Source organism: Vipera berus (genome assembly GCF_964194415.1).
Source record: "Vipera berus genome assembly, chromosome: 1".
Taxonomy (NCBI): Eukaryota; Metazoa; Chordata; class Lepidosauria; order Squamata; family Viperidae; genus Vipera; species Vipera berus.
The window spans coordinates 157,995,334-158,018,307 of NC_138202.1; the positions used below are offsets into that span (position 1 = coordinate 157,995,334).

The window sequence follows — 22,974 nt, forward strand, 5'->3', positions numbered from 1 at the left end:
ATTATTATTATTATTATTATTATTATTATTATTATTATTATTATTATTATTATTATTATTGCTGTTGTTTTTCATCATTTGGATGTATTTATGCTGTAGCTTTTACAATGTTAATGTGTTGTAAGCCTTACAGAATATACTGAGTTCAGTGAGCTATGAAACTGGTAAATATATAAATCTCAATCTCTTGTCTAGCAGTTTTCAGATGTATCAGTTGTTACTGTATCAGCAGCGATCTGAGGAACCTTCCATTTTAATGTAATTGTTTTTAATTTGTCATTACAACAGAGTATTCTCCAAAATTAAAAAACAACAACAACGAAAATGCCAGAGAGAAGAGCAGAGGAATTTTGTTGTTGTCATTGATTTGTTGAGTAGGTTAGGCCTTCAAACACTTACGCATACTTCTTTTATGTAAATAGTGCTCGGAGTGACAGAACATTTTACAAACATGGCACAACAATCTCGCGTTGCAATTTAAAAATTCTTCCCTACAGCAGGAATACATCTAGCATCTGCAACTCTGACAATATTCCCAGTAAAAATGAGTGCATGTGTAAGAACTTCAACTCTTTATAATGAGCGCAATCTAAATTTGTAAAAAGTATTTTTACAGTAGTATGGTAGAATAGTATGCCACTGCCATGTATTTTATTTTGGTAAATACTCACCTGAAAGGTTTAGTTTAGTTTATTATTAGACTTATATACTGCCCTTCTCCCATAGGACTCAGGGCAGTTCACAAGGTTTTTTAAAAGAAAACAATACAACAATTACAAAAATTAAAAACAATTAAAATGATTACATTAACCTTGAATATAAAAATCCCAATTAAAATCCAATTAAACCCCCAATTAATACTCTCAGTCCAGGCCAGAAAGCTCAAAGAGCAAGGTCTTCAGGTCCCGGCGGAATGAGCGGAGGTCAGGGGCAGTCCTAAGCTCTACAGGCAGCTGGTTCCAAAGGGCCGGCGCACCCACAGAGAAGGCCCTCCCCCTGGGTATTGTCCGTCGGCAATCTTTTACCAGCGGTACCCTGAGAAGACCTTCCCTATGGGAGTGCACAGGACGAAGGGAGCTTGATGCTGGCAGCAGGTGCTCCCTCAGATATCCCGGACCCATGCCATTTAGGGCTTTATAGGTCATCACCAGCACCTTGAATCTCACCCGGAGGGCAACCGGAAGCCAATGCAGCTCGCGGAGCAGAGGTGTTACGTGGGAGTATCAGGAAACCCCCATCACAAACCGCGCGGCTGCATTCTGCACCAGCTGAAGCCTCCGAGTGGTCCTCAAGGGCAACCCCATGTATAGAGCGTTGCAATAGTCCAATCGGGAGGTCACAAGCGCATGAGTAAACATCATACTATTTTGGTATAGATAAATTTGCATAAATTGGAAATTTTACAATGGAAAATTGAGTTTCCAGAACACAGAACCATATTTCTGATCTGAGTCATGTTGTACAGACATTCTTAGAAGACCTATGCCAATAGAGAACAGATTGTGGCAATGTTGTGTGCTAGATCTTTTATAGTATGTAAAATCATTGCACAGACATAAATATCCAATATGACTTGCTTTATTTCAACTGAACATGAATCACAATAAAGTTCTATCTGTCAGTGCTTCCTGCAACTGCCATCTCTCAGCCAGGATGTTGAGAAGCTCAGCTATTGCTGTTGGTGCTAGAAGAAAAACCAAGCATAAAGAGGCTGGATGACCTATTTTCTAGCTTATTCATCTTAGGCAAACTTGGCATCGCCGGCAGAATTTGTTGCTATAGGAACTAAGGCATAGAAAAGAATTTTGCTGGGTTGCTTTGTAATACTTTCAGTCTTTCTGCGTGGACCCCCTTGGGGCATTGCGGAAAATTACTGACTTGTACTGATTCTGTCAGTTTGTTTCTGTCTCCTTATTAAGGCTTTCTATTTACAGTTAGCCAGTTTAACAAAGACATAGTGGAGGGAGATATCTTGGGAAAATATGAGTTGCCACATATTCTTGATGTAAGTTTCTTTTGAGTGATTACAATTTACTTACGTGCTGAAAACATGTTTAGCCCCCTTCCAGTTTAATACCTCACGATGGTACTATTCCGTATTTGTGGGCACTGTTTTTTCAAATTTATATACAGCGTGTCCTTGTTTTATTTAATGTTTTGTTTTATTGTATTCTATACTGTTTCGAATTATATAACCTGCAATTACATAGTTGGAAGGGGCCGTTTAGATTTAGATTTTATTAGATTTATATACCGCCCTTTCCCGAAGGACTCAGGGCGGTTTACAGGGTATTTAAAATCAAACAGTACAAAATACAAAAGTTAAAAAACAATTTAAAAAGATTAAATTATCCCTTAACTAAAAACCTCAGTTAAAAATTCTCAGCCTGGGCCGAGTGAAATGAACGAAGGTCGGGGCCAGTCCTAAGCTCCGCGGGCAGCTGGTTCCAGAGGGCAGGCGCCCCCACAGAGAAGGCCCTCCCCCTGGGTGTTATCCGCCGGCAATCTTTTACCGGTGGCACCCTGAAAAGACCCTCCCTGTGGGAGCGCACTGGACGAAGGGAACTTGATGCTGGCAGCAGGTGTTCCCTCAAATATCCCGGACCCAAGCCATTTAGGGCTTTATAGGTCATCACCACCAGATCAGGGGTAGGCAATGTTGGCTCTTCAATTCTGGAAGTTGAAGTCCACGAGTCGTAAAAGAGCCAAGGTTGCCTACCCCTGGTTTAGATCAGTAAACTTATCCCTCTCAGTCACAAATTAAACAGTCACAATAGATCCCCATCCAGTCTCTATCTAACACATCCAGAGAAGGAGAATCCACTATATTGTCTCCTTTAGGATGAGACAACTTCAGCAGTCTTTCACATATTTCAAAGATGTAGCTATCAAGCTACCTTGTTCTTCTTTTTTTTCCTGGTCCTTGTAATGGTATTTGGGAGTGACCTTGGAAGTTAAGGGCAAGAGCTGCAGCAGACTACCAGCATGTAAAAGGTATTTCAGCCCACAGAAGGAGGGAGGGCATTGGAAACATTTCAGAAAGGACACCCCCCCATACCAGTTGCCCAGAGAGTAAAAGGAAAGGAGGAAAGAAATACTTTCTATCTTGCAAGATTAGGTTAATGTTTCCTTACAATAATGATAGTGCTAGCACACCTAGTTGTGCTTTTTGTCTGGGCTACCTTTATCATTCTCATTTGATTTTTTTTAAAGTTCTCTTGATAGTTTTGTAAAGCATATTTTTATGTGGACATAACCGTAAAGTTAGTAAAGGTTTGAGAAAATTTCTGATATCCTTTCAGGCAAAATAACTAATTGGCCTGGATGGTGTTGTGTTTTGATAGCATGCAGTCAGTTGAACAATTGCACCCAAAGGGTACTCATAAATCAGGCATGTCAAACTGCTGGCCCGTGGGCCGGATACGTCACGCCGAAACCGTGCCCACTCCATTGCCAGCAATGGGGGAAAAGTCCCGATACGTCACGAGTTTGACATGCCTGTCATAAATGATTTGACATTGCCGTGAGGTAGTCTCAGGTAGAACCCCACAGTTCTCCATCCTTAGCCCAGTACTGTTTGATATTTTTAAAATCATCCAGTGATGAAGCAGAAATTTGCAAGTGGTATTAGGTGTATTGGCTAGAATCCTAAAGAACAAAACCAGCATTTAAAATAGTCAGTGAGATAATGTTTATCTGTGACAAGTATAACATTCTGCACCTGGCTACAGGATGAGGAAACCTGGCTTCACAATAGTGTGTGATAAAATTCTAGGAGTAATATGAGCAAAAAAAGTCCAATGCAATTCTGGCCTGTATTAACAAAAACATCACATCCATTTCACAGGAGGAGGTATTATTTCCAGTTGTATTTTTTACTAGTTAGATTACAATTAGAATATTTTACCTGGTTCTGGACTCTGCACATTAAATAAATATGGAAAGGCTGCAGTTTGGTTCAAGGTGTTAAAAGAGAGAGGTATGTTTAACTTACAAAAGAGAAGACTAAATAGAAATACGATAGTGCTCTATAAGGGTCTAAAGTGACATAAGCAAGAGGTATTTATTCTTGTTGGAATTGAGAGCAGGAGGAAGATCAACAGATTGAATTGAAAAGAAAGATACAGGCTGAGCAGTAGGAAAAATTATTGATGGTAATACTTGTTAATAGAATACCTTGAATAGTAGAGTAGAAAACACACAGACACACTACTCGTGGGAACTTTTCCAATGGAGGCTGGATGGCCTCCTTTTCAGAATAATTTAAGGATTCTTGCGCTGGTGAAGATGTTGAATCTGATAACAGATGATGGTGATGATGATATCCCTTTAATTGTGTCTGATTCTCATCGATTCTGTGGACCAGCTTTTTCCACATTTTCCTATCTTGAACCACTTCCTTGTTTTATGATCTGGCTGGTGTTGCAGACCCTTTCAAAACAATATACTAGGATTCTAGGGTATTAGCTATTTTGTGTTGTCTGCAATTTTTATAATCAATGTCATTTACTTTTTCATCCAGTGGTATAAATGTTGAGGAATATAGGTCTCATGACCAGCTCCTGTGGCATTTTACTTGATGGCTGATTCCAGTTTGATAGGATACCATTGATTAGTGTCCTTGAATGCAGTTTTTAATCCACTTATGTATTCGTCTAATTGTATGTCTTTCGGCACGTATGCAAATAGCTTGCTAATCAAAATAGCATGCATTGATGTCTTTTGATCTGTTAGTCCTTGAGCTGCTAGTCTATTATTTGGAGCTAAGAACATTTGTCATCTTTCAGGATTTCTCAGAAGTAATGCACAGGTAATGAGTTATTTCTTAACTGAAACCATGAACCTTTCTTGTAATGATAAAGAAGCTCCCATTTTCTGCTTCTGACTTAGCAGGCTAGAAGAGAAAGCAATAAAAGAAAAGTTGAAACACTTGAAAGTGACTTTGGGGCAAAAATAACCTTTCAGATTTGAGCAGGAAAAAAATAATGCAAATTTCTTCCCATATCAATCTATAAATAGACCTTATAAATAAATGTCAACAATCACTTTATAATTATCCCCCCTTTTTTATTTCATTAGACGACAAAAGGCCAGGGAACGACAGCAGAAGCTTTTGGCTGAATTTGCATCAAGGCAGAAAAGTTTTATGGAAACTGCTATGGATGTTGGTAAGATGTGCAGTCTGTTTGCATCAGTCATTGTTCTTGACATTGGGAAATGAAGTTAAAAGTCAAATGAGGAAGACTAGAAACTCTTTTAGACTGAAAGGAACAAAGTAGTATCTCCTCTTTAGATTCCATTTTAGAACAAATAGGAAAGAGTAACTATGGAAATAATTGTTTACATTCAAAATGAAGTTCCAGACAAACAGTGATGATGAATCTCTGCTCTAAATATATAAGCAGTTTTGTTTCCATGTTAAACATACATTGAAAAAAGGAATAGGTCTTTATATTTGTTGTAGTAGTTGCATCTGAAGCAGACAAGGATACTTCAGTTTTAGCATGGGCACATTCATTACTGCTCAGCTATTCCTTAAAGGTCCCGCACTTTTCTTGAGATTTACACGGTATTGACATGGACTCAGGTAAATATACTTTTGAATTAAGATAGGTGGCAGGATGTGTGATGATGAGTCATCACTGAGGTGACATCTCCATAATGTTGCCAAAACTAAAACTTGTATTTTCCCGAGTCTTTCATTGCTCCTGTGCACAGTAACTGAGGTTGTTGGCTTTAAAATGTTATTTATTTATGTACAGGTAGTCCTCGAGTTACAACAGCAATTAGGACCAGAATTTCTGCCACTAAGCAGTGTAGTCATAAAGCATTATGTCCCATGACCACATGACTTAGCGATAAACAATCCCTGCAGTTCCCCGTCGTGGCTGTCATTAAGTGAGCACTGAGGGTCATTAGGTGAGCACCTCCTTGCAACTTCCTGCCAGCTTCCAAGATCCAAAGTCAGTAGGGAAGCCAACGGGAAGCTGCAAGTCCCCAGACAGCTTGCAAGCAGGCCAGCACCCAGGTAAGTGGCTACCGCTGGGTGGCAGAGCGGGGGAAGGGGTATGCAGGGCAAAGCAGGGTTGGGGTGGCTGCTGCTGGGTGGGGGAGGGTGTGCAAGGGTGTACAAGTGGCTGAGAGGGTGTGGACAAACGCAGCAAGGCTCAGGACTAGTGTATGGGTGGGGAAGATTTACCCAAGCAACTTGCAACCTTCCTTGCTAGCTTCCCTAGTGACTTTGATTGGGAGCAGTTGGCAGGGAAGGCTGCAAATCACAATCACATGACTGTGGGACGCTGCAACTTTTGTAATGGCAAGCCAGTTGCCAAGTGCACAGATCTCAACCACATAACCACGGGGTGCCGGAGCCATGGGAACTTTTGAGGACCTATCATAATCATTACTCATTCAGCACGGTCAAAACTTCGAATGGTGGTGAATCAGTGGCTGTTAATCAAGGATTACCTAAGTGTAATTTATATCTTTATATCTTTAATTCAAAATGAATTAATTAATTCAAAATATAAATTTATATCTTTAATTCAAAACCCATGATGATATTATGTGCACCATCCTGTTTTTCTCCATCACAGTAAACTTATGAAATTGGCTAGGCTTGACTCTCTACCAAAACCTTGAATTTAAGCTAAAAACATACAGGTAACCCATGTACCTGGTCACATGCATTCTGGGCCAGTGGTTTTCAAAGGCAGCTGTGTAGTCTTTTTGGAAAAGGGATTTTTCAATAAATTATGTATATTAGAAACTGAAGCTCTCAGTTATAAAAATGAACCCCTTCTTTCTTACTCCAGGCTATAGGAGAGTCTGGGGAGAAATGTATCACCTGTTTTGGACACTCAGTGTAACTATCGTCCAGACTTCTGAAGCATAAGGTTTCTTCTATTTAAATATCTCCCAATTGTCTGATACAATCCTGGGTTTGAACAAATTACAATGTGTAGCCCTCAGGATAATCTAAAGTATCTGAATCAATATTTTCCAGTCACTCTGAGGATTGTCTTAAAGGGTAGACAGGTAATCCTCGACTTACAACAATTCATTTAGTGACCATTCGAAATTACAACAGCACTGAAAAAAGTGACATGATATTTGTCACACTTAGTGTTGCAGCATCTCCTTGGTCATGTATTCAAAATTCAAATGCTTGGCAACTGACTCATATTTACAACTGTTGTAGTGTCCTGGGGTCATGTGATCACCTTTTGCTACTTTCTGATAAGCAAAGTCAAAGGGGAAGCCAGTAACAGTTGTGTTACTAACTTAACAACTGCGGTGATTCGCTTAACAACAGTCTTAAGAAAGGTCATAAAATGGGGCAAAATTCACTTAACGATTGTCTTAACAAGAGAAATTTTTGGCTTAATTGTGGTTGTAAGTCAAGACTACCTGTACTGTTGTCTTATTTCAAATTATTTGAAATTAAAGGTTTTCCTTGAATTATATTTCCCTTTATTTTAAATAAATCATTTAAAACTAAGTAAATACTTATATTTTAGCTAATTTAATTTACTTTTTAAATCAGTTTATTTAATAAACTTATTTTAAAGGTTTTTTTTTAGCTAATGACAAATAGAAGTGGTTAGGAGAATGAAATTGGCATTGAAAGAAGGTGGACATGTCTTTTTCTAGATTTCTTGATAATTGTTTTTTGTTTTTTGTAAATGCTCTGCTAACTGCAAATCTTCTTGAACTGATTACCGTATATACTTGAGTATAAGCCGAATTTTTCAGCCCACTTTTTGGGCTGAAAAATTCCACTTCGGCTTATACTCCAGTCAACAAAAAAACTTACCGAGGACTTGTGCGCGGCCGAGGCTTTGGTGCTTCCGGGATCGCGCGCACCTCTCCCAAGCCACCGCCGTCCGGAGACCTGCCGAAGTTTGGGGAGGTTTGGGGAGGTGCGCGCGCACCTCCCCAAACCTCCCCAAACGTCGGCAGGTCTCCGGACCTCCGCGCCCTGCCTGCCTGCTTCTTTCCGCTGCAGAAAGAAGCAGACCTCCGCGCCCTGCCTGCCTGCCTGCACCTCCCCAAACCTCCCCAAACGTCGGCAGGTCTCCGGAACTCCGCGCCCTGCCTGCCTGCTTCTTTCCGCTGCGGAAAGAAGCAGGCAGGCAGGGCGCGGAGGTCTGCTTCTTTCCGCTGCGGAAAGAAGCAGGCAGGCAGGGCGCGGAGGTCTGCTTCTTTCCGCAGCGGAAAGAAGCAGGCAGGCAGGGCGCGGAGGTCTGCTTCTTTCCGCTGCGGAAAGAAGCAGGCAGGCAGGGCGCGGAGGTCTGCTTCTTTCCGCAGCGGAAAGAAGCAGGCAGGCAGGGCGCGGAGGTCTGCTTCTTTCCGCAGCGGAAAGAAGCAGGCAGGCAGGGCGCGGAGGTCTGCTTCTTTCCGCTGCGGAAAGAAGCAGGCAGGCAGGGCGCGGAGGTCTGCTTCTTTCCGCAGCGGAAAGAAGCAGGCAGGCAGGGCGCGGAGTTCCGGAGACCTGCCGACGTTTGGGGAGGTTTGGGGAGGTGCGCGCGCACCTCCCCAAACCTCCCCAAACTTCGGCAGGTCTCCGGACGGCGGCGGCTTGGGAGAGGTGCGCGCGATCCTGGAAGCACCGAAGCCTCGGCCGCGTGCAAGTCTCCTCGGTAAGCTCCGGGCGGTCACTTGCTTCGCGTCTCCTGAGGGAAGGGGGGGCGACTGGAGCGGGCGTGTTTCCTCGCCTGCTGGGCGCCGCGATTTGCCCGGGGAACGCGCGGGCCCCGAATGGCAGCGTGGAGCGAGGAAGCGGACAGCCAGGGCTTCCCCGAGAGCCGCGGCCACACAGGGTATTCCTGTGTATTCAGGCTTGCAAAATGGCGGATCGAGCCTCTGCTGGCGGCAGAGGCTTGCAGAACGGCGGATCGGCTTATACTCGAGTCAACAACTTTTTCCAGTTTTGGGGGGTGAAATTGGGGGTCTCGGCTTATACTCGAGTCGGCTTATACTCAAGTATATACGGTATATATAGTATTATCTCTGCAGAAGGTCTGTGGGTAATTCCCTTGGTAGAGCAGGAAAAAATTTTGCCTGTAACTTCAAAAACTACTTATGGTCAAAGCCAATAAAACTGGATCAGGAGCCTTATTCAACATACAGCAATTTCCTATGTTCTTTCCTTAATCATGTTTGGTTTAGGTCAGGGGTAGGCAACCTTGGCTCTTTTATGACTCGTGGACTTCAACTCCCAGAATTCCTGAGCCAGCATGAGCTACCCCTGGTTTAGGTCTTTAGACAGGAAATTGATGAATTTCAAGTTGTTATAAGGCAAAACAACATGTACTGGTAATAATAATTCATGGCTGGCCAGTTTTTCATTGCTGCCATAAATGATGTCTGTAGAACAGCTGTTCTAAGGGAAAAATTGCATCATTTTGCATAAAACTGACCTTCAAATCTGACTAATATGATCGTATGTGATATATTCAGAAAACTGTAAAATTAATGTGTGAATTTTAGTTCTCTGAGAATTCACAAAGAGTATCCATTTAAACTGTACTGTAGGTAGAGTTGTTTTCCCCCCCAATCTTTTATTAATATTGCATCATTTAGCACACTCAGTTTCTGATGTAACGCTTTTTGAAAAGTTGAAGGTGAGAAAGAGAGAAACCACACGGCACTGTTTTAGAACATAAATAGCTTGCACTGGTCTTCTGAGAACACACATGCTATGTTAGACCAACCAATCATTATCCTGCTGATTCTGGGAATTATCTTGATGCTGCAGTTTCATAAGGGCAGCGCTGCTTCCAGTTACACATTGTAAACTCGTTTTTTTTATTGAAAAGTTTTACAGTACATTTTATCTTTAACAATCCCCCCCTCCCCCACCCCTACCTAACCCTCCCTGTCCCTCCCCCCCATTTCCCCCTCCCCCCCCCGACTTCCCAGAGCTAAGTACAAGGTATAAAAACAAAGAACAATCATAAACATCCATATGCTAACAACAATAAACTATTAAATCTATCGCTCTCTAGCTCATATAAGATAACTACAAGCAATATTAATATTACATATAAAAAGAAAAAGAAAAGAAAAAAGAAAGGAAGACTTATTCAAATGCTAAATGAAACTTTTTAGTCCCATATTTGTTCTGGATATAATCAATCCATTTTTTCCACTCCATAATATAACGTTCTTGCGAATGATCTTTCAAGTAAGCCGAGATCTTTGCCATTTCCGCCAGGTCAGAAACCTTTAGAGTCCATTCTTCTATAGTCGGCAGTTCCTCCTTCTTCCAATATTGACCTATTAAAAGTCTTGCTGCTGTAATTAAATTCAACATCAACTTAGTGTCCACAACAGTAGCATCTGTAATTATGCCCAACAAAAACAATTGCGGACAAAACTTTATCCTTTGCTTGAAGATCTTCTGCATATTCCACCAAATTTTTATCCAAAAAGCCTTAACCTTTTTGCAGGTCCACCATATGTGAAAATATGTTGCATCTTCGCCACCACACCTCCAACATTTTGGCTGACAGTTTGGATACATACTTGCAAGCTTTTTAGGATCTAAATGCCATCTATAAAACATTTTATAAAAGTTCTCTCTTAGATTTTGGGCTTGTGTAAATTTTACGTTCCTCACCCATATCTTTTCCCACGTGTCCATTGTAATAACTTCTTGGATATTCTGGGCCCATTTTATCATGCAATCTTTAACAAGTTCTATTTCTGAGTCAATTTCTATCAATGCAAGATATATCCGTTTAATATGTGCTGGACCCTGATTTCTAATTTGCTTTATCAAATTTTCGTCAGTCATTGCAAAACCAATTTTCTGATCTTCTTTCCACCTGGCCCGTAACTGAGTATATTGAAACCAAGTTTGAACAATCTTCTCATCTCGCAAGAGGTTGTACGGCTTTAAACACCAGACATTTCTTTCCAAACTTAAAATCTCCTTATACGTAGTCACATCATGTTTGAAGCCAACATTTATGTTTTCTATTGCGTGTTTTGGAATTGCCCACAACGGCATCTTATAATCTAGCTTATGTCTGTACTTCTTCCAAACTCTCAACAATGCCTGTCTTAAAATATGCACTTTAAACACATTATCTACCTTCTTATCATACAACAAATATGCATGCCAGCCAAATAACAAGTCATGGCCCTCAAGATTTAATAATCTCTCTTGTGTCAAATTAATCCAATCACTTATTCCTGATAACGCAGCAGCTTCATAATATAATTTAAGATTAGGCATTTTAAGACCACCTCTTTCACGAGTATCTTGCATAATCTTAAGTTTAACTCGTGGCCTTTTCCCTGCCCAAACAAATTTATTGATACCCCGTTGCCATTCTTCCAAATTAGAATCTTTTTTAAGGACCGGTATCATTTGAAATAAAAATAAAAATTTAGGCAGGACATTCATTTTCACTGCTGCAATTCTTCCCAGCAAAGACAATTGCAATTTTTCCCAGCTCTCCAATTCTTTTTGAATTTTTCCCCATAACTTTTCATAGTTATTTTTATATAACTTTGTATTAGAGGGTGACAAATACACCCCCAAATATTTGACCCTCTTAGCAATCTCAAATCCAGTTAATCCTTCTAAAAGGGCCTTTTGCGATACTGTCATATTTTTGGCCAAAATTTTGGTTTTTTGTGCGTTAACCTTAAATCCAGAAACCTTCCCATATTGCATTATTATCTCCATCAGGTCCACAACAGAGTTTTCTGGCTGAGTCACCGTAACAACCAGGTCGTCTGCAAACGCCCTCAGTCTATAATCCTGATCTCTAATTTGAATACCCTTAATTTTTTCCGAGTTCCGTATTTTTATCAATAATACCACCAATGTTAAAACAAATAATAAAGGTGATAACGGACACCCTTGTCTTGTGCCCTTCTCAATATTGCATACTTCAGTCAAACTATTGTTAACTATTATTCGGGCAGTTTGTTTTTGATATAATGCCCTAATTGGTTGCAAAAATTTATCCCCAAAATTCATTTTATCTAAAACTTTCATCAAAAATTGCCAATTCAATTGATCAAAAGCTTTTTCAGCATCTAAAAAGATTAGCGCCGCAGGGATCTGGTTGTTCCTTTCCAAATACTCCACCACATCAACTATATGCCTCACATTATTTTTCATTTGTCTACCACTTATAAACCCAGTTTGATCCCCATGAATCACCTGTTGCAGAACCCTCATCAATCTGTTAGCTAACACCTTGGCAAATATCTTGTAATCTGTATTTAAAAGTGATATCGGTCTATAGTTTTTTACTTGAGTAGCATCTTGATCTTCCTTCGGAATCAAAGAAATAAAAGCAATTCTCCAAGACGGAGGCACCTTTCCCCCTCTCTGAATTGTCTGGAACAGTTCCTTTAACGGCTTTATCAGCTCCAATTGTAAATTTTTGTAGTAAGCCGCAGTCAAACCATCCGTGCCTGGCGCTTTATCCACCTTCAGTTCCTTAATTGCTATAAGAATTTCTTCTTCTGTTATCAATTGATTAATCTCCTCCTTTTGTGCTTGCGTAAGAACCGGGATGCTAGCATTCTCCAAATATACGTCAATATCTTTTTCATTAATCTTCTCCTTAGCATATAATTTAGAATAAAAATCCACAAAGGCTTCCTTAATAAGATCCTGTTGAAACACAACCTTTCCCTTATATTCAATTTTATCTATATTAGAAGCCCTTTGCTTTTTCCTTAGTCTGTAAGCTAGCCATCTACCTGGCTTATTAGCATTGCAAAAAGTATTATGCCTAGCAAACCGTAAATTGGTTGCCACTTGATCAGCCATCAACTTATCAAATTGTCCTCTTAATAGGTTAATAACCTCCTTAATCTTCGCATCCAATGGGTTCAAAATTAGGGCCTTTTCTTTTTCCCTAATTTCATTCTCCAGTTCCCTCCTTCTAACTTCCAAGGTACGTCTGTATTTATTATTCATATATATCAACACCCCTCTCATGTAGGCCTTGCTAGCATCCCAAACCATGTCCATAGAGGTATCCTTATTCATATTAATTTCAAAGAAATCCTTCATCTGCTGTTTACATTCTTCCACATTTCTCTGATTTCTAAACAAATTCTCATTTACGCGCCAAGAGCACCTATCCCTATTGTCCCTATTGATCTCTAACCAAACTGGGCTATGGTCAGAAATAGTTCTTGCACAGATCTTTACCTTCTTAATCCTAGAAAAAAAGTCATTAGTCAGCAAAATAAAATCAATCCTGGAAAAAGATTGATGTCTATCAGAAAAAAAGTATAATCCTTTTCATGTAGATGTGTATCACGCCAAATATCTCGCAGTTCCAAATCGTCCTTCATTTCAAAAAAAGATTTAGGCAATCTAGCATGGCTCGGAACACGCTTAAAAGAACCAGCTTTGTCCATTTGTACGTCTAAGACACCATTCCAGTCTCCCATAAAAATAAAAGATTTATAATCCAATTGGGTAACCTTTGTGTAAAGTAGGTTAAAAAAGTCAGCTTGTTGTTGATTGGGAGCATACAGTCCAACTAGAAGCGTCTTTTTACCTTCTAACAGCAAATCTATCATGACATATCTTCCTTGCTTATCTACTTCAATTAGTTCCGCTGTTAGAGTACTTTTAACGTAGACAACCACTCCATTTTTCTTGTTGATCGCAGAAGCAACAAATTGCGTACCCAACCTTGAGTTCGATAAGTACTTTTGGTCCATAACCCTAATATGCGTTTCTTGCAAACAGATAACATCAGTCTTAAATTGTTTTAAATATTGAAAAATTTAGTCGCCATGCTTGGCGTCCCGAAGCTTTTGGAGCACATCTACAATGGCCCCTGTAGTTTCCTTGGGTCGCGCCCCTCCCACAGCTTCACTGTAAGTACGCTTTGGAAGTTCCATAACTTTCTGCTGGTCTTGCTCTTCTTGTCTCGCTCGTCTTAAAGCGGCACGCGTCATCCTCTGCTCTCCAGCAGCAGCTGATGAAACTGTAACTTGATCCCCTCCAGCACCATTCTCCTCTGTCTGTCTACCTTCAGCATCTTGAGGCTTTCCCTCTCCAAATCCCTTTACAGCTTCCAGAAGTGATAGAGGGGTTGCTTTTAACACATTGCTGTAAAAATCACGTGCCTGAGTCACGGTAACCAGACGATGTCTTTTACCTTCATGCATCACCACCATTCCGACTGGAATCTCCCATCTAAACTTGATATCACATTTCTTAAGTTCCTGTGCAAGGAATGCAAAATCTTTCCTTCTCCTTAAAATCTTTGGAGGAATCTCTTTTAGAACCAGGACTTCTTGCTCAGCAACCACAACCTTAGTATCATAAGCAGCTTGAATAACTTCATCTCTAGTTGCTCTCTTTATAAAATAGACCACCACATCTCTAGGTAACTTCCTCTGCCTTGCAATCCATGAATTTACACGAAAGATTTTATCCATACTTCCCTCTATTTCAGATGCTGGCTGGCCCAGTACTGCTTCCAAAGCCTCAGAGATCAGCTGCTTTAAGTCTTCTTTAGGATTCTCTTTTAAGCCCCTGATTCTAATAGCATACTGCATCTGATGGTACTGGACAAGGCTCAATTCTCCGTCCATTTTGTCCCTTATATTTTCATTCTCTAGTACCTTTACTTCTAATATAGAGTTCTTTTGACTAAGATCCTCCACGTTTTCATCCAAACGTTGCACACATTCAGCCACACTTTCAATTGTAGACAAAATGTCTACCCTCATTGCACTAAACTTCTCTTCCATCTTCTCCTCCAATTTCTCCAATTTCTCCTCCAGCTTTGCCATCTTATCATCCATCATATCTGACATTACTTGCGATTGCTTTGCAAAGGCATCTTGTAAATCCTTAAGCGTCAATGCCAGAGGAGGTGCAGGAGGAAGCAAAGCTTGCAACGAAGTCTGTTGCACCGGGGAAGTTCCCGCACTCCGAAGAACTTTAGAAGATTTAGCCGCCATCTTTCCCCACTTTCACTTGTTGCGTACTTTCACTTTAAAGCTATAAAATCCATTGAGCTAGGGAATAAAAATAAAAGTCCACTTCACCTTGACCTCCTGTACCGCTCTGCCTGCACCTTAATACTCGAGAGTCTTTCCTTCTGGCAGGGGTGGTTGCTAACGCCTGGCTCTGCTCCAAAAATCACGGAGCAGAGACGCTGCGCAGCTCGGAGCTAACCCAGGCTTCGGGGGGGCTCAATCCTTCAGCCGCCCAAACTTTCAGCTCAGGCGGCCCCGGAGAGCTCAACCCCTACCTGGGGCCTCACCCCCTCCTCTTCTCCCGAGGAGGGGGCTTCAAATCCACCTAAACAGCTGATCGGCGCTGTTTTAGATGGATAAACACAGCTGCGGAGCGGACAGCCCGGAGACGGCTGTCTTCGGCGCCGCGTCGCCACCGGAAGTATAAACTCTTTAACTTTTTGGAATATTAACTGTTTTTGGGTGTTTACATTTAAAAGATATGAAAACAGAAAACATTTAACTATCAAATTCTGGAGCAGAGGTATCAAACGCACAACATCATGTGACGTGTTGTAACGTATCGTGACTTTTTTTTCCATTGCCGGCACAGTTTCGGCATGACGCATCCGGCCCGCAGGCTGGCAGTTTGACACCCCTGTTCTGGAGGATCAGAAAGGTCTGTGTTTGTTCCAATAATCCAGGGCTGCCTGTTGTTGTTTCTAAACACACACACACACACACACACACACACACACACACAAACACACACACATGTTTGCTGAAAGTTCTCTTGATCTCCCAAACTGCAATAACTAGTAACTATTCTGTATATTTATTTTCTATTTATTTGAATACAAGGTAGACATTGGCGATATATTGTCTGGTCTGGTGCTAAAATGCCAAATAAGAGTAACTCTGGATTACTGAAAATGGGAACTTCTCAAAATAAATCAGTTCATAAAAACAATTAAGATTCATGCTGTGAATTTTGTTTTGGAGTTCTTCAGCTAATTAAGTAAATGTACACATGATCTTAAGTTTAGCTGAGCTAAACCTGAAAGATATTGGGCATTCAAAGCGTTAATTTAAATACAGGAGTATTATGGCTTATTTTTTAAAAAATGTATATTGTAAAATGAGAGCCACTTTGGCCCAGTGGTTAAGACACCATGCTAGAAAGCAGGAGACCATGAGTTCATGGTTTCAGTAGTCATCTTATTTCATTTCATTCTTTATCTATTCCGATGCACTGATGGCTCTTGTCGGATATAGTTTACAATAGTTCTCTTTTACTCTGCTGGCCTCAGCCATCTGTCTATCTTGGAAAGTTCTGTTCCACTAGTGCCAATACTTCAGCTCTATGGCTCAGATGGCTTTGTTATTTTGTCTTTGGGAAGGGTCACATAGTGGGCTCCTGCAAACATTGCCAGGCTTTTATTAAGCAGGCCTACTGTAGTTAGTCATTCCATTTGTTGGTCACTCTGTGAGAACAAATCCTAAGGGCAGCAGATCCCTGAAGCCACTAACAATGAGTCAGAGATATTAATTGAACTTTTGAAGATCTTCTCCAAGGTCATACTATCCAGGCTGTATCAAACAGCATGACTGTTACCCAATAAATAAGCAAACAAGATGAAATGAAGTCTATGCCACATTTGAATCTTATTTTTCAGCTTTGACATTAGCATTCAGTTGTCATCTTGGCGATTTGCGTGCTGAAACCTTCACAGTGTCCTGGTTGACCAACTCAGCTATATTTGGTTGACCACTCATGCTGTTTACTACAGTTACATATGAACCTAATAAGTCCAGTATGTTGCAAAATCTAATAAATAAATTTTCCAACATTGCAGAACTAAAATATACACCATGCTCCCAGGCTGTTCTTATAGCCTGTTACAACCAACACTTTTAAAAGCATGGAGATGATGTATTGCATCGGTAAGGTCTGACCGTAAAAAAACATCCTCCAGGGGAAAACAATAAACTTCACATTATAATAGTTCAAATTGCAATTAATTTTCCCTATTCAGTCTTATTTCTCCATTCTTTAGAATCACCAGATGCTGATATTGCTATGGAGATTGCAACAGCAGAAGAACATGTTTCTGAAGCCATCTATGATTGTGTTATTTGTGGCCAAAGTGGCCCTTCTACTGAAGAGCGACCAACAGGATTAGTTGTTCTCTTACAAGCTTCTTCAGGTATGGCTTCAAAATCAAACTCTAGTGGCACCCACAGATTAGTGAGATGAAGAATATATTTGTCTAAGAATATTTGCTACTGTACTGCAAAGGAACTAATAAGGAGAATGAGAGGGAAGGCACATACCTCTTTATACGCAGATATAAATTATCCAAGTTCTCACTTATTAGAGAATAGAAACATTAGGTTAAATAAAATGTAAGAGTACAATTAGGTTAAATAAAATTAAGAGTACAATTTATGTATGTGTGTGTGTGAATGAAGAGAAAGGCATTAATACAAATAATATTTTAACTGCTTGTTAAAATAAAATGTAACATTTTCTTGATCATATTTGCTTGATAATATAATATCCATACAACAAATAGTTATTGTTCAGTGCAAGTAATTTAATCAGTTCTGTGACTCTTAATTCACTTACCCTGCATGGATGGTCACTTTAATTCTGTTTTGTGATATGCTGTAAATATCTTCTCTCTTTCTCCCTCTCCTCTTCCTCCTCCTCCCCCCCTCTCTCTCTCCCTCTCTCCCTCTCCCTCTCCCTCTCCCTCTCCCTCTCTCTCTCTCTCCCTGTCTAGTTTTGGGGCAGTGCCGTAATACTACTGAGCCTAAGAAGTTACCAACATCTGAAAAGGAACAACTATATCCTAATGATACTTGTGCAGCAATATTTGAAACACGCCTTGCAACTTTACAGCAGTTCTTTAAAGATGTACGTAGATTTTGTAGCTGCATGGTGGAAGACTACTCCATTTGTTTTCTTGTAATGAATTTATTTAAAACTAGAGTTTATGTTATAAAAGTTTTGCAAGGATGATTTTATTGAAGGAAATCTTGTCACATTCCTTTCCTGATCTGGAACCATTCTGCTTCATTATGTTCTGCTCATATGCTGAATGTATGTTGAGACAAGCCAGTTTGGAAAAAGGTAACTGTGGTTTTAAAGTTAGAGGAACAAACATAAATAACCTGCACTATTCCGGGAACTCTCCTTTAATAGCGGAAAATGCAAAAAACTGCAAATGAGCAGGAAGCTCTAGTAATGAAAGTCAAGGAATATATTGAAAAAGTAGGACTACAACTAAATGACAGCAATACAACAAATAGCCATGGAACTGGTTAGAACAACATTAAAGTTGACATAGAATGGTGGATAACTTCTGCTTTTGGCGCTATGCTATCAACAGTAAGGGAATCAGTTGTCAAGAAATATACAACAGATTTGTAACCATAAAGGTCTTGGAAAAGATGCTCAGGAGTCTATATCAAATAGTTAGAACAGTGTAGATAATGGCTTTCTTGTGATGCAGCTATGCATGCAGAAGTTGGAATTTAAAGAAGCAGGATATAAAGTATAAATACTTCTGAACATTAGCGTTGGAGAATGGTCTTCAGAATACAACGGATAGCCAGGAACATAAATAAATGGATCATAAAATAAAGCAATCTAGAATTCTCAAGACACAAATGACAAAGTATTATATTTTGGATATTATGCAAAAGTTCTGTAATATTTAGTCTAAAGCAACAGACCAAAAGTTCAAGTCCCGCCTTGGCCATGAAAGTCAGCTGGGAGACCATGGGCCAGTCACTTTCAACCCAACTCATCTCACTGAGTTTTTGATATGGGGAAAATAAATGGAGAAAGGTGAGTGGGATATATTCACCACCTTGAATTATTTATAAAAACAAAGGTAGGAAATAAACAATCACCAGCAGCAGGGTGGGTGGACTCAATTACAACAGCAGTGAATACACTATTGAGAGATTTAAAAAGCTAGATGCAGGACAGATTATCTTGGAGAAATTTTATGTATGAAGAAACTATACTAAGAGTCAACATGTCAGCACTTAAATCAAGCTACATTAATTATTTCTTTAATGGAGTCTTGTGTAATTTCTTCAAAAACTTGAAACTAATCTATACATTAATATTTATGGACTCAAATGATTGTGCTTTCTAGAAAATTAGTTGCTAAAATAATTATAGCGGGAAAAATAAATAAATTTTGGTTAGAAGAAAAATGTATACCTCTGAAATCCTTTGAATTGTCTGCTGAAATGCTCTGAACAGTAAAAATAAATCCTGTTGCTAATTTCCTTAACAGTATATATAATTATAATAGTATATATAATTAAAATTATTAAGGAAGGTTTCAAGAGATAATTTTAATTAGTTACAAATTTGTTTTTAAAATGTTAAAGCTTTACTCTGTGTTGAAAATTGTATTCCAAATGCAACCACTATTACTCAGTGTATATAATAATAATGTTTTCTAGGCTAATTTCTGTAGTAATAACAACACTTATAACTGTAACAGTTCTGGGATTTCTGTGAGGGCATTTATGATGAGAATTGTGGCTGGATGCTGGACCCAGGTTGGCGAATCTCTCTAGAGGAAGGCAAGATTGTTGAGATTATTCAAGTGATTCCAGAAGCCACCATTCATGAGCAGATTATTTTGTGATCGGTTTATGAATTGAATGACTAGGAATCTGGATTCCATCAAGCTGACCCTTGTAATGTAGCCTTTTATGGACATTAAGCTCAACCAAGTCATGTTTGTTAATCACTCTTTGGATTTCTTTTTTTTATTGTACTAGAAAAATTAATACCTTTCAGACTGGCATTCATTACTGTATTTGTCAGCTGAAGGCCCTTCTCCTTAGAGGAAGGGTGTCAAACTTGCCATGTCACGTGACGAGTCACGACATATCACGACTTTTTCCCCAGTGCTGGAGCTGGGGTGGGTGCAGTTTTGGCATGATTCATCCGACCCGTGGGCGGGCTGTTTGACACCCCTGCCTTAGAGGAAAGTAGCATAAATGTGATTTTTAAAGTTTCGTAAATATATGGATTTTTTTTTATTATGCAGCAAAAGGGTGCTTAGAATGTGGATTTTGGAAAGTTAACAGATTTGGAATTATAGCTTTGAATTATTATTATTATTATTGTTGTTGTTGTTGTGTTGTAATGAAGTTGCCGAACTAGAACAAGTTGCAACGGATAATTTTGAAATTATTTTGAAGGAGGTTTTAAATATGATAAGCAATGAGAAGAAAATGGAGAAAGATATGGGCACACAAATGGAACTGACGGATAATTTACTCCTTATTGAACCAAGAAACTGACTTGGATAACTTTTTCTTACTGGAAAAAAGAGAGCTCTGTTATTTCTTGAAGGATTTTATTAGGTGACAAACAAAAAGAGAAACTTTAATTATTGGATATGCAAAAGAAATCTGTTATAAGTTGTGAAAGATTTCTGGTTTAAAAAAATGAAAACTAGTTCTGGGACTCATTTTGAAGGGGTTAAAATAAGATTCTTAAAACATAGGGAAGGAATATAAGAGTTAAAAGTAAAATAATGTGGTTTGCTGAACTTTTGTTGACAAAGCTTTGGGATTTTTTTTTACTGAAGAGATGAACTATGGGGCTGAAGACAAATTATATTGTATTTAGAAATTGATAAACTTTTAAAATTGTCTACTGAGCTAAAGGGATGTTACTTTATTTTCTTTTTTTTCTCCTTTTCTTTTTCAAACTTTTTTGTAATACTTTTTTTTTGGTAATTTGTATTTGTTTTTATTCTTTTCACTCATAATACAGTACAATTATTTAGTAACCACAGCAGTCCTTTTTAGATTTAACAGTGTCTATACCATTCTTGCTCATTAATAAAAATATGAATACCTTAATGAATTAGTGTCCTGTATTTTAAAGTAATGATGTATCCACGTGCATTATCTTAAACGTAATGCTTTACTGTTTAGAGTTCTTGTCTGCAATCAGTATCGATTGGCTGGGAAGGAGGTGTATATGTGCAAACATGTGGCCATACATTACACATAGATTGTCATAAATCCTACATGGAATCTCTACGGGTAAGATAAAATGAAAAGTTTCTTTTATAACATTTTTATTCATTATGAGAAGTTTCCAGTAGATATTGGTGAAACTTCGGTGAACTTTTAATGTATAAGAAACGAAATCCACATTTATAAACATGCTGCAGTACTTCATCCATTTAATAAACAACACAGTTACAATTATAAATGCTTGCCATTTCTGAAATTCACTTATTTTGTTGTTTCTTTTAGAATGATCAGGTTCTCCAGGGTTTTGCTGTGGACAAGGGAGAATTTACCTGTCCTCTGTGTAGGCAGTTTGCCAACAGTGTCCTTCCATGTTATCCTGGCAACAATGTAGAGCGAAACCTTTCTCAGTGTCACAGTACCAAGAATATGCAGGAGCTCATCAAGGAGGTGGAAGAACTTCAAGAGCAGCTGGGAACTTTCCCAGTAAGCATCAGTGTAAGGCAGAAAGATCCTTTGTTAATTTGTCTTTCCATCTTCTTTCTGTTTCTCTCCTCATAATTCATCACCTGTTTGGTAAAATTTCAAAAGTTGAACATTCTCTACCATTTCTCCATTAAATGCAAACGTTTCAGGAAAATTAAAGTTTCAAATAGATAGATTCAATTATATCACTTTTAAAATAAAGTTACGGTTATCTCAGCATTTTGCTGTTGAATTTTAATATAAGTATTTATTGATTATTAAAATTCATGCTTTCCAGCTTCTTTTTATAGAACTAAATCATATTTCAAGCAATGTTGTAATAGTGTAAAAATGACTGCATTTATGACTGAAAACTATTTAAAATCTTCCAGTTTAGAAGGTTTATCATTATGGATTATTCATTTTATCATAACTTTTTATATATAGTTTTATATTTTGAAGCTTTATAATGACATTCACTTTCGTTTATAAACTTTGGGCTCCAATTTACCCAAATCTGCCTGGAAATAAATTACAATTCTATACTTTTGAGCAGATATTACAATACTGATTAATATGTTCTAGTTAATATGTTTTAGTTTTTTCTATTTCTTCTTACTTTGTACTGCTTAGCTTTTAAAAGAATATAGCCTATTTTTTATTAAAGTGAAGTTTATGTTTTGTATTCAATCACATGTGCTGATTTCAAAAACAATAACACAACAAAAATATAAATTATGTCTAATCTTAATGAAAGGCTAGCAATTTGGAAGTGTTTGTTTAAAATATCTCTGTCAGTGAACTCCAGTGAATACTTTATTGAATAGCTAAGAGTTTGTTGAGCATCTCTGTGTTAAGGTTTAATGTAATATTGCAAAATTCTATTTAATGTTTCACCGTCTTATATTTGCAGAACTCTTTCTCTTGTGTTTTTTCTGTTACTGCTGCTGGTTTTGCTAAACATATTCAAGCCCTCTTTTCTTTAACAGTCAGAAACCAATTTAAGTAAAGAAATGGAGTCAGTGATGAAAGATATCAAAAATACTACCCAGAAAAAATATACTGACTACAGCAAGACTCCTGGATCACCAGACAATGATTTTCTTTTCATGTACTCTGTAGCCAGGTGGGTAAAGCACTGTTCTAAAGATTGCTTCTGTTTGTCACTCATTCGGGTTGCATTAATGAACAACCCTCAACTTACAAGTTTATGGTATGAGGAAATGTGGGTGCAACAATGAATAAACGGGGATTGATGAACTTACCAAGCATTTCCCACATAACCTTGGTAATAAAAACCAAAAACAATTCACATTTTTTTATCAGACCGTGTCTAATTTATTTACTTCAACAGATTTTATCCTCAAAGTATCGCTCAAACACTTCTTATATTTTTAATGATTTTATTGTTTTTTTGTGAGTCACCCAGGATTCTGGTAAATATGACGGAACGGCTATATAAGTTTTTAAATAAAATAAACATGTCCCAGAGGATTCTATTAAAGAGCCCTTTGACTTTGGAAA

General features: G+C 38.7%; 1 protein-coding gene across 4 annotated transcripts in view; it reads left to right on the forward strand.

Annotated features, from left to right (window-relative positions):
- The window catches only part of UBR3 (ubiquitin protein ligase E3 component n-recognin 3), a 119,254-nt gene that overhangs the window by 55,395 nt on the left and 40,885 nt on the right, over positions 1-22,974 (forward strand). For 2 of the 4 annotated variants that reach the window (XM_081317020.1, XM_081317022.1), the window contains 6 exons: positions 5,080-5,168; positions 17,019-17,168; positions 17,748-17,881; positions 20,944-21,054; positions 21,271-21,483; positions 22,440-22,576. In XM_081317020.1, coding sequence (XP_081173146.1) covers positions 5,080-5,168; positions 17,019-17,168; positions 17,748-17,881; positions 20,944-21,054; positions 21,271-21,483; positions 22,440-22,576 — 834 coding nt within the window. The remainder of the gene's footprint in view (positions 1-5,079; positions 5,169-17,018; positions 17,169-17,747; positions 17,882-20,943; positions 21,055-21,270; positions 21,484-22,439; positions 22,577-22,974) is intronic. The other 2 variants (XM_081317021.1, XM_081317023.1) reach the window with 1 other exon arrangement.